We start from the raw sequence: 12,188 nt of genomic DNA on the forward strand, positions 1-12,188 counted from the left end.
GTGCTCTGCCCAGGAGACTGTCCTTTAATACACGTGCAGCCGCGCAGGTTCATCTCAGGCTGCACCTGCCGGAGGATGGGGGAGTGGGAGGACCAGCAGCCATCTCCAGGGCGTCTCTGTGGTGGTAGGAGGGTAGGGGTGGCCAATGGCCCCTTGGAGACAGCATGGCCTGTGCAGGTGATACCAGGGAGCTGCTGTGCTGGGGCCATGCAGGAGCAGGGTTGATGGCAGCGCTGAAAGAAAGCAGCTCAGTTCTCCTTCCCACACAGTTGTCCACATGTTCCAGCTCAGTGGTGAATTCAGGGTAAGGGCGTAAAGAGCATAGAGGGGTAGCAAGGGAAAAGGAGGCAGGCAGCAGGGGTGGGGAGGCTCTTCTTACTGATGCTCCTGTGGGAAAGAAACAGAGCAGAGCGGTGGGACAGAAGAGGAGTTTTTGGGCTGCTTTCAGCAGCCCGAAGTTGGTGCCAGTGATGCCCATGCTGTGCAGGATGAGCATGGCATGGGCAGCAGACCCCAGAGCACCAGGGAGGACAAGCTGGGAGAGGAGGATAGCTGCTGGCAGGGGCTCCATGGCAGGGACATGCAGGACAGGCACCCATCCCAAGTGTGGGGTGGGAGACGGGGTATGTGATGCCTTCTTCTGTAATGAGTGGGGGTGGTTTCTGCATTTGCCCGGCCACAAGCACAGATCAGGGATGCTGCAGGGAGCATGGGGCATCGCAGGGAAAGGAGGACCTGTCCCCTACCTTTCACTGGCCCGTAGGGGACTTGGCAGCGTCGAACATCTTCTTTCGCCCCTCCATCCCTGACATGGCCTCCACATTCTTGCGCCAGTCGCCCACTTCCACGGGGCGCTCCTGCCGGGAGGGATGGGGACACGGGTTGCAATGACATGTGACAGGGTGGCCAGCAGTCCCATGCTGTGCCACCCTGTTGCACAGAGCCCTCAACAAGCAGCACGGGCAAGGGACCTGCCCTGTTGCAAATGCCCTCTCTCTTGGAACCAGCTCTTCTGTGTATCCCTGCATGTGGAGCTGACAGGAAAGATGGCAAACAGCGGCTTGATCTCCACAGGGAGGTCTGGATTCAAGTGGATACCCCCCAAAGCCTTGCTAAGTTGCTTTAATGCACTAGAAAGCACAAAAATCCTAGAAAATTTCTTTAGGAGGAAGAAACCAGCACATGGGACTCACTCCAGATTTACATCAGCACACTGGGACAAATGCAAACAAACCCACTTTCTGCATAGACCCCTCCCAACCCACATAACACCCCTCTACACCTTCTCCAAGCTTTTGGAGGGGACTGGGATTGCTGGTGTGACACTGAGACCCTGGCAGCAGCTTCCAGAACAGAAAGGGGAGATGACGGCAGCTCTGGGAGCATGCCCAGGTGTCTGCTCTGCCAACCCACAAGCATTCATAGATTACAAGCCATGCCCCAAAATCATCTCATGACGTCTAAAATAAATTCAGATCTATTCACCACCTGGCGTTCAGGACTGTAAACACAGTTCTCCATCCAAACTACAAAACATGCTATACTAGCAACAGGGGCGGGGGGGGGGGAGAAAAATAATTGAAAACTGAGATTCTCATCCACTCTGCTGAGCTGGGACCAAAGGCTAAAACCCCTTTGGGGAGAGGCCCTTGGAAAGCAGCACAACTCTTGCCGTTGGGGTGCCTGCACACCCCAGGTAGGTTTGGGCATCATTCACTGTCTCTGGTATTGAGACCTTCCCCTCTCACATCTCTGCAAAGTCAGTGTGAACTGGGACGTTTGTCTCAGGCCAAGCGTGTTTGCTGGGCTTGCTCTGTCCTATCTAATCTGGTTCTGGGAGTTTCCTGGGTATTTCCTGGGTGTGATTGCACTGAATATGAGCTCTCCTGGTTCCCTCGAAGACCAAAGACCAAGCTCTCTGCAACTGCAGCTCAACAGACATGCCAAGGGGTCCCCAGCTGAAAGACCCCAACATACTCCTGGAGGTAAAAGCATCATGGATGCAGCCCTAAGTCTCATTTGTTATTGTCTGCCAGTTACCTGGCCCAGTCAAACTGCTCCCAGGTGGTCCTACAACATCCCGCAATGGGCAGTGCCTCACAAGGACTGCCCCATGCTGTTTCTGAGGCTTACGAGGACATAACCCACGCAGGCTTCACAGGGGACCTTGGAGAAGGGCAAGGGCATCCCTAGGAGGTGTCTCCATCTCTGGCCTCTAGAAGAGTCACCCACCTTCTCTGTGTCCTCCTTCTTGACAGACTTCAGGTTGGCTCTCAGATCCATGGACACCTTGTGCTTGGAGCCCAGCAGAGCCCTCAGCATGGCATCAGCGGAGACACGGACTCGACGCAGGGGAGGTCGCTTGAATTTTCCTCGGAGGTCAAGCACTTTGATTTTCAGATCTTTAATCTGCAGGTTGAGGAAAGGAGGAGGAACAGGAGGTCATCACATGGCTGCCTTGCACAAAAAGCTCCTGTGTGAAACAGGACTTTGCCAACACTGAACCGTAGAGGGGTCTGCACCTCTCCTGCAGCCATGAGGACCACCTTCACCAAGGGACTCTCCACCTGAGTGCAGAGCTGTTGTCATTGCCTTGTCCCAGCCTGCTCAAATGGCAGCCATACCACAAGAAGGAGCTCTCAGACCCACAAGGGGTGACCAGAGGAGTGAGGAGGTTGCCTGTGGACCCAGGGGACAGTTTGAGTTCCCTAAGGCAAGGATGAACCTTGTGCTGAGTGATGCCTTGCAGAGCAAATGCCAACCCTTAGATAACCCCAGTGCACGTCCCACATCCAAGCTCAGCCCAGTCCATGACAGACCCTCCTCGAGGCCCAAGCTACCATCTGGGATGGAGTTAACGTAGAAGCAAATAGCTCATCCTGCCTCTTACCTCCCGAGTGTTATGGTTGCATTTTGCTTCAATGTCATATCTCTCTTCATCCACAATTTCAACCTTCTCATGCAGCTCCCTGCACAGGTCCTGGGGGCCAAGCACAACAGAACAGTGGTGAGCAATGCCCCTCCATGCTCCCAAGGAGTTCACTACACCCTTGGACCTGAGGAATACCTGGAGCTGGCTCAGGGATAGCCCACTGGTGTGCAGTGGTGTGATCCGCTCAGACAGGTATCTTTCCTTCTCTGCCTGCTTGTCCACAATCTCCTGTTCCCACTCCTCTTTTGCTTTTGCCAGCATCAAACTCTATGAGCACAAGTAAATGGCAGAAGTATTAACAGACAGGCTCCTCTGTTCCCCCTGAGCCTCCTCGTGCAACATCTCTAGGATGGGACAGTCCTGTCTGCCTCCCAAACCTCCTCCCTGATGTGGCCATCCTCCCAAAATCGCTGTGCTGCTGCAACACACATCAAAAAATCTCTACACCTTTTGTGTGGTGACCCTGAAGGCAGGGGGAACAGCACGGCCAGAGTACCACGGACCTGTGGTGGCAGTGGTCCTGAAGGATGCTGATGTCAGCACTTTCTTTGCATCGGTTTGCTCTGCTGTGCCAGTAAATTATTTTCCCAAGCCACAACCCAGGGAGCTCCCAAGCTTGTGCTGCAGAGCTGCTGGTGCACAAACATGAGGTCTGTGGCTTTAGAGCTAAAGGCATCAGAGTCTCTCCCCAGCTTAGTAAATTGGAGGTAAGGGGAGGTTTGTTTGGTGCATGGACCACAAAGCCCACATGAGTGAGGACTTTTGAAAAGACAAGAGGTGGGAATGGGAGCTGCTCCCCAAGGCCCATACTTCTGCCATTCCTCATCGTTGTCCCACCGACCACGCACTTCAACCCCAGCTCCTTTTCCCCAGCAAGACAAACCCCAGGGAGTTTCCAACCCTCAGGACTCACCTTCAACAAGAGTTTGCGTGAGGCTGTGATCTTGGATTTTCTCTAGGGGAAAGGGGAGGGGAAAAAAAACAAACACCACCTTTGAAAACAGACTCACAGCAAATGCAGAGTAGCATCGAGATCAATCCCAAAAGGACAGGCACTTACCTCCCTGCAGGCAGGCATGCATTCAGGAAGGAGCAATAAGGAACAAGAGAAGAAACAAAGACATCAGTGAATAAGAGTCAAAAAGAGGTGACAGTCAAGAAAAGCATCTCGTGTGATTGCAGTTGGTTTCCTTATTTCTGTATCTAATAGTTGCCACCTGCAAGTGAGCAAGGTCTGAGATAACAGTACTCTCTGGAAACACAGTGGGCACTCAGGGCCACTGCTCAGAAAGCCAAAATGCCACTCAAACACAGCACATGAGCTGTCACAGTGTCCATGTTGCCAGCCCCAGCTCGGTCCCTGTGGTTTGGGCCACAAGACCCTCATTCACATGCTCCTGCACAGCTGGGGGCTGGCACACAGGATGCTTGGATCCTGTTCAGGTTTGCAGGGCTGGGGCATCTCCGTGTCATAGCTTGACCAAAGCTTTGGAGGGAGGTTTCTCCCTCCTGTTTATGCCAGGGAATATGTTATATTTGTACAATGTGCTACAAAGAGACTCACGGCAAAGGGAATGGTGCTGCCCACCTCGGATCCCTATTTTGGGATCTAGGCAGGCTCCGAGATTTGAATGGGGACGTTGTAATCACTAACAATTTTTATTTAAAGACAGTTTTGCAAGAGGAATGGCACAGAGTTCTCAAGCGCAGGCTGGTCTCCCAGCTGAACCCCCCAAAATCGGACAAGCTCAGCCACCACGAGCAACCCAGCGGCCAGGCGAGGATTTAGCGAAATCCAAGGGAAACTCGTGCTACTTACGGCTCTGGCATTGTGGCGTCGTTCGCCTGCAAAAGAAAAAAAAAAAAGGGGGGGGGGGGGTGAAGGAGCTGAAACAAACCAGCAAATCGAAATCCACCCGAACCCAGAAAGCGGCGGCAGCGGCGGGATGCTCCCGAGGTCTGGTGCTGCCCCGTGCTGTCAGCAGAGAGAAGCGACTCCGCAGACTCGCCATCCCGCCGTCAAACACCAAGACCGAACCGCCTAGCTCCGAGGAAACCTTATTTCGGGCAAGCTCCAACCTGCCGCCAGCCGGCCCTGCAGAACTCGGTCTCCTGTTCTTCAGGGTTTTCCCAAGCACGGAGCTGCTCCGCCGCCGGCTGCGTCGCCCACCCCAGCTCGGGGCGAGGGAACGGAGGCGAGCGTGGCTGGAAAGCTCAGGAGAAACGGGGCACCTCGGGGCCCCCCGCACTGTGTCGGCTCGGGGAGTCCCGTCCCACAGCTCCCCGTGGGCAACCACAAGGATGATGGAGCCAAATTCCAGCTCAGGAGTGACGGAGCAAGGGGCAACGAGTCCTGGCCAAGCGGCTGAGCAGATTCCTTTAGTAGCCGCGTCCCTGGTGAAACACTTACAGTTTGGTATTTTAAATTTGCTTGGTAATCCTATGCCCTGGCAGCTGCTTCAAAATGCACTGCCTTGCTAGCTTCCCCAGCACTGCCTCTAACACTTCCTTCGCTTGCCAAGAAGCCAGGGCACCTTGTAAGCCTGAGTAATAGAAAAATGTGTGGGGAAATGCCAATCAATTTTTTTTTTCCTCTTTCCAACCAGGAGTAACAAACTGATGCTGTACTTCAGAAAGAAACAGCATTTTCCAGTGGTGGGTTTAGTCCTTTTCCTTAGAACTGAAATGGAAAAGCTGGGATTTTTTGCCTTGAACTCTTTGCATCCCCCTGAATTTGGAAACTGTTTTAAACCCCAAAGATTCCTGCTGGGGGAAAGAAAAAGGAACAATTCTGGTCTCAGGAACAGCTGCTCCCAGGCATGTGTGGAGCCTGTGCCAAGCATATCTCAGTGCACCTCCTGGCTCTGTCTGCTTGTCCTTGTCCCCTCCCCATGCCCCCGTGGCCAGAGCCGTGGCCTGAAGGAATGGAGTTTGTGGGGGAAATGCCATAAAATCCCAGCAGAAATCATACTACCCCCAAGCCTGCCAGATCCCTGGATTTACAAGGAAAAATCCCAAAGACAGGAATTTTTTTCTCACAAAAGCCACATCAGTCAGCTGCAGCCAGAGACACTGGTTTCATGCTTTTTTTGGAGGTTTTTGGTGATAAAACAAATGTCCCAGAGGACATGCAGGGAAGGTGGCTCCTCTTGCCTGACACTGGTGCATTGAGCGGGTCGGGTCCCAGCTGCTCCCTCCCAATTTATTACGGGGGGAGGCAGAAAAGCCTTTGGCTCTGTGGAGGTGAGCAAGGGCTGGACGATGCCTCTCAGCGTCCCCAGCATTCCCCATCGGAGCAAAGCCCGGCGTCCCTAGAAGGTGGGACCCACACCACACCTCAGGCTGATGACCTCTACCAAGGTCAATCAATTTTTACGGCCAGATAGTTCTAAATTGGCTTCCCAGAGGACAGCCAGGACTCAGCTGTGCCGGTAAGGCATCCCCGGCAATCTCGTGCAGGGACTTTTAGGCTTGAGCTGGATCTGGAGCATCCACAAGAGACTTTGCTCTCTGATGGGGATGAGAGGATCTGGACAAGATAATTCTGTACTGTTTGCATGCCCCCCGCTGTGAAAAGCTTAAAAAGCTTATCAAATCATTAGATCATGGAAATCCTTAAACGAAACAACTCCATAAAGCCAAACACAGTCAATCCTGACATCCTCCCCAATCCCAGGCAGCTGAGACATACCATGAACACACACACAGCTAACATGATGCCACACACACTCTGCTCACACCCTTGAACCTCACCTCCCTGGTCACGCAAGTGACTGTGAGCCGTCAGGCTAGGACACATGGGCAAATGCTCCCCAAAATGGTCTTGTTTGCCAGTTTTCAGAAAAATCGAGCACATCTCAGCTCCAAAGCCCAGCCGGGTATTTTAGCATTATTTCTCCCCATTGCAGTCTCACCGATCCTCTCTCTAAGAGCATAGAAAATGTCTGAGCAACCTCAGACAGGGGGATAAATTCAGACAAACTCACGTGCCCAGGGGTCCTCTCTGCCACGCGCAAGTACAGGCGGTCTCACGCTTGCGCCTGTGTCACCACTAGCACACCCAGGGAGTCACGGGTGGGGGGATGCCCCGGGGCAGTGCCTTACCTCAGGGCTATGCAGGAGGGAGGTGATGCGTGGCCTCTGGAGAGCTGCACACTGCCGGGGGCTGGCTGCAGAGGGGGAGTATTAAATCGCAGCCTGCCTGCAAGTGGTCAGTAAAAATAGCACAAATCCCCTCTTGCATGCACATGTTTGCTGCGAGCCCTGGTGCCCCATGACGTGCTGCACACACCTGGGGCACCGTCTCAAACACAGGGCGACACACACACACACACATCACCCATGCACATTAGTGCAGCCGTGTTTTATTGCACCCTTGATGCCCATGAGATTTAGTGAATTCCTGTGCTGTTTGCATGTGCATTACCCCAGCTTGGCCAGCACTCGCTGCCTGACACCTTACTCACACGCATGTTGTGTGTGAGCATGCAGATGTGCCGGGTTGGGCTGACCATGGTGCAATGGCAATGCCTGTGCAGATGGGGTGTATTCTTCATGGCATGTGGGTCCTGCTCCCCTCTGGTGTAAACCAGCATCAGAGATGCTGGAAAAGCCCTCAGTCTGCAAGGAGGCAGAAACCATGAGCCAAAACACTGCAGTGTTTTTCCTTCACGGAAAATCTCCTGATCTTTTTTCTTTCTTTTTTTTCTTTTATTTCCTTTCTTTTTTCCTTTCAGAAAGTCTCTGAAGGGGACGGGAGTGGGGGGGAGCAGCCTGGAGAGCTGATGTGGTGCTGACCCCCATGCACGATGGTGCACACACGCTCTGCAATGCTGCAAGCACGGAGTGATATCCCCACGGGAGCACTGGCTGAGGGGTCTCCCTGGAGCCATCAGAGCTGCTAGAGCAGGAGGGCAAAACCACCCCGGTCCAGGACAGGGTACATTGCCAAGGGGAGATGGGGTGAAACAGCAAAGGTGGGGTTACAGCATCAGGCCAGATGGTCGGTTGGGACCAAGGATGGGGCAGTCCCCTCTTTGGGGAGCAGGACCATCCAGACTTGCCCAGCACAGCACAGTGGGTTGAGATGCTGGAGTAAATTTCAGCCCCTCATAAGCCCTGATGTTTTCCCCATGAAATCCCTGAAAAGCAGCAAAGAAGCTGCTGTTTCGCCCCCCTGCACCCAGCAAAGCCCCTTGCCCAGTGTCCCCGCGGAGGGAGGCAGAGGACCGCAGGGGCAGGTGACACCTGTTCCCTGGGATATTTTTAGGGGCAAGTTTAAGAGCAAACAATTCCCAGCGTGCAGCCCAGTAGGGACAATGCCCGGTATTTTAATCCTGAGCCTATTATGGTCACGGAGGGGCACGCAGCTGCATGCGTGGGGTAGCTCCCATGGTGGGGAGCAAAGACAGCTTCCCTGTCCTGCAGAGCAGGGAATGCATGGCCAACTTCCCCGGCTCCTTCCCCCCTGCCTAGACACCAAGGGGGCAGCTGTGCCCTCATGGTGGGGGTGAAACAAAAGCCCCCAAGCCGGTGCGAGGTCGGTGGTGGTGGCAGCGGTGATGGCAGTGGCAGTCCCATCCTTGTTTGACCTGCACTAGTCAAGTCCCAGCAAGCACAGGAGAAACCCCCCTGCACCCTCCTCGGGGGCCCCTCCAAGGATGTTTCCCTTTCCCCAGCTCCAAGCGCCAGCGCAGCAGATCTGATCCCAGCCACCAAGGAGGAGGCTTTATACCAGCCCCGTTAGACCTTTATAAGGCAAAAGCCCCCACGGGGCCGTGCCTCCAGCATCTTTCCTCCCAGCTGCCTTGGGATTGTTTTTGGAGCGCAGAGGAGCCAAAATTAGCCCGTGACAAAGGCACTGCATTCCCCGCAGCCACAGCCGTGCTCCGGGGACCCAAGCAGCTCCCAACGGGGGCTGCTTTGGATGCCATTTGCTCCAGTCTCAGGTTTCGTCCTCTGCTGGGACTTGGAGTGAGGAGGAGGAAAGGGCAAGTGAGAGATGGGGTGGCGGGACCCCTCAATTCGGGGCTTCAGTGCTGGTTTCAAAGCCCCGGTGCTGCCATGGGGGGCCAGCAGCAGAAGGACTGACAGGAGCCCAGGATATCCCCATCCCTCCTCTGCCACTGACATGATGAGGACATTTTGGGTCTCCATCCCTGACTTGCAAGCTTCAATGAGCTGCCTCAAGATGAGGGGATGTTTTATTAGGTACCACCTGAGGTTGTGAGCACCCCACTGAGCTACTGGCACGTTGGAAGGGGACAGGCTGGAAATCTATAAGGCAGACCAGTTTTGAGGCCAAATTCAAAGCAAAATAATATCCCCCTGTTCCTGGGAGCCACTGATTCAAGTGAAGAGTTCCACAAGAGCTACCACTGAGGGGATGGATGCCAACAGAAAATTCTGAGAGATCTGTATAGGGAGGCCAGACCTACCCATGATCAAGTCCCCAGGGACAGTCTGCTTGTCCTTAAACATCCCAGTGGTCCTACAGATCACCTGTGTTCAGCCTTTTACAAGTGGACAACTTTGCATATGTTTAGATGGATGTGGGCAGTTTCTCTCTCCCTCTGGAAATGCTGAATCCCTGGAGGGTGTTGGTGCTTCCTCATCATTGGGCATCAGCCCCACAAGTATGGCAGGGCCTACCACAGCTGCCCTCCAGCTTCGGGGGAACTGCACAGGGGCCGCAATGGTCCCTGACTCCTGAAGCTGTTGGGTCCCCAAATTCAATGGTATCTGATCCCTGTGAGCAGTTTGGTTGCCCCACGTGAAGCCTATCTCCCTGAAGAAGCAGACTTGCAGCGGTGTTGGGGGGATCCCTTTCCCTTCTCAAGGCCCCGGAGCCATCCCACCCATCATGTCTCTGCCCTCTTCCAAGCACCGTCCTCGTTTCGTCAACCCCGATGGCATTCACAAAGACAACAGGCTTCCCAGGGCATCCAGGACAGACTTAGAAACAACAGCTGAGCCTCTGTTGTCCTTTGGGACCTCACCCTCCAAACACGTCCATCCCACCCCTTAGCTGCCACTCTCAGAGCCAGCCCCAAATCCTGGGGCAGATGGCAGGACCCCACGAGCTGCCTCAGGTTTCTCACCAGGCTGGGGCGGAGGATGCCCCACAGACTCACCATGGGGTCGGAGAAGGTTTTTCCTCTGTGGAACAGCTCAGAGGCATGGGAACATTGGGGTCACCTCCTACAAGCAAGGTGATTGCAAGGTTGCAGGACTGCGGTGTCACATTGCAATGAAGTCATGAGGGTCCCTGTGACTTGTCTTGATGAAACGGTCCCCGCCTGGGTGTTTCTGCTGCAGATCATCTGGCAGCTCTCACCCCTCATGAGCTGCCAGAAGGGATCCAGCTAGTCCCGACTGCTCCGTTGATTTGTGACAGCAGAGGGTGACAGCCTCCTGGGGATGCTCTCCAACAATCAATGCTTTTTGTAGCCATGCAAAGGATTTCCTCAGCCTGCTGCATCTGTGAGTCTTACCAAACTTGGGCAATGCCCTGAGGCATCAAAGTGGAGCTGGCAGGGGGAACAGCCCTGGATGGAACAGATGGAATGTGGACCAGAATATGGATGATCATCACAGCCCAACCTGGGAGCCATGAAGGCCCCAGGCCAGACGCCAAACATGCCCCATGGGGCTGAAAGACCTCTCCCACCTCAGGTCTCTGCCCTGCTAATCTTCACCCCATAGCATCAGCCCCACCAGGACACCCACATCTCCCACCACCCAGCAGGGCAGAGGCTCCTCATGCATTTGGGATCTGCTGCTCCATGGCCCAGGGTCCCAGGGTGAGCACAACTGTTCCCACAGCTGGAGACCCCTGTCTTCTCCAGCCATGGCCTCCTGCTCTGGAAACCCCCACCTGGCTGGAGACCATCTTGCATGTGGTGCAGCTGGGGACAGTGCCTGTGTTCAGCCTCTTCATCCATGGGTATGAGACTGGCCCTTCCCACTCCACACGGCTGCAGGCAGTAAATCTGTGCGGAAGCAGCTGTGGGGCTAGATCCAAAATCAGGACAATTTTCACAAAATGGGAGAAATACCTTCCATTTCTAGAAATATTGTGGGACAAGTTGTTTTTCTCAGCTTGAATGCTTTGAGGAGACTTGAAATGTTTGCAGAAGGTGCCAAAGTTGAGGATGGGTCTCTCAAAACTAACAGGTTCTTTAAGCACGGCACATGCTCCCTGCCTCATGCCATTGGCACATAGAAAAGCCTTTAATAAATGAGGAGGAATTATCTACTTTGGGATAGTGGAAAGACATTATTAAAATGGAGCTGAGCCACCCACTGAAGACTTTAAGCTTTCCATGCTTTTGCCAAGTGACACATGAAACCTTCCCAATGTTGATCTTGTCGACTCTTATAAACAAGAGGAGGATATTAGCTGTTCTGTCTGCATTAATGGGCTGACACGGTTCAACAGCGATGTCAGTTTAAATATCCTAAAACCCAGCCTGGTTTTCAGCCTAAGGCAAAATATTTCACAGGGGAAAAAAAACCCTATTGCCCATAATCCAAAATTTCAGGCCCAGGCAGGGACCCTGACACACTTTTTAGACATTTTCAGGGTATTTACAGGCCCTCCCATCTGGTTCCGAGTGTCTCGCATCTCAGCATCCCCTTTCGCTGCAAGGCTGTGCTAAGCCACCCCCATCACCAGGGCAGTCTGGTGACTCCTGCTCAGGGACAGCGGGTGATGGATGGGTGCTGGCTGCTGCCCTCTGCAGCTCCAGCAATGCCTGGCCACTATTTTTGTTTCTTCCTGCGGTGCCAGATGGGGTGGTGTTCCCTTTCCCTCCCACTGGCTCCTGCAGCCCCAGCTGGTTGATGCTCACAACCACATTCATTGCCCACCACCTCATCCACCTCCCTGGGACACCCTCTCCAAGACACAATATCAGGACGTTGGGGATGGGGAATTAACACACGTGCAATCCATGCCTGGACCCCCCCTCAGCATCCCTAGCTCTGTGTTACGGATAACAGCATTTCTTCCTACACTCAAATGCAAGAGGACTTTATTGGAGGTGGCCAAACCCACCACAGCGGTGGTGTGGATGTCCCGGCCATCTGCTCACCCAGAGCGTGAGCATGCAGACATAGCAGGGCACAGGGCAGCTCTCCAGCCCGGCACTGCTGGGGGCAGGTTCTGGAGTCCAAAATGAAATCCAGTGATTTAGGAATTATAATTAAGGATGGTCAACAATGAAATAATTTTAGGAGCATCTGAAGGAAGCCA

General features: G+C 53.9%; 1 protein-coding gene across 1 annotated transcript; it reads right to left on the reverse strand.

Moving 5' to 3' along the window:
* Window positions 1–4: 4 nt before the first annotated feature.
* On the reverse strand, window positions 5–7,122 carry TNNI1 (troponin I1, slow skeletal type). The gene is made up of 8 exons (XM_075055078.1): window positions 7,037–7,122; window positions 4,748–4,777; window positions 3,846–3,887; window positions 3,068–3,199; window positions 2,891–2,980; window positions 2,233–2,409; window positions 747–857; window positions 5–387 (listed from the first exon to the last, which is right to left on the reverse strand). Exons 4-7 carry the CDS (start codon window positions 3,191–3,193, stop codon window positions 750–752), a joined length of 501 nt encoding a protein of 166 aa, XP_074911179.1. The 5' UTR covers window positions 3,194–3,199; window positions 3,846–3,887; window positions 4,748–4,777; window positions 7,037–7,122; the 3' UTR covers window positions 5–387; window positions 747–749.
* Window positions 7,123–12,188: the final 5,066 nt, after the last annotated feature.

Source organism: Buteo buteo, chromosome 23 (assembly GCF_964188355.1).
Source record: "Buteo buteo chromosome 23, bButBut1.hap1.1, whole genome shotgun sequence".
In the NCBI taxonomy this organism is placed as follows: domain Eukaryota; kingdom Metazoa; phylum Chordata; class Aves; order Accipitriformes; family Accipitridae; genus Buteo; species Buteo buteo.

Coding starts and splice junctions, on each gene's coding strand:
- TNNI1 (XM_075055078.1), bottom strand. CDS start 3,193: ATGCTGGCAAAAGCAAAAGAGGAGTGGGAACAGGAGATTGTGGACAAG. Junction 2,410..2,890: donor GCAACCATAACACTCGGGAG/GTAAGAGGCAGG, acceptor CTCAACCTGCAG/ATTAAAGATCTGAAAATCAA. Junction 858..2,232: donor AGAAGGAGGACACAGAGAAG/GTGGGTGACTCT, acceptor CCCTCCCGGCAG/GAGCGCCCCGTGGAAGTGGG.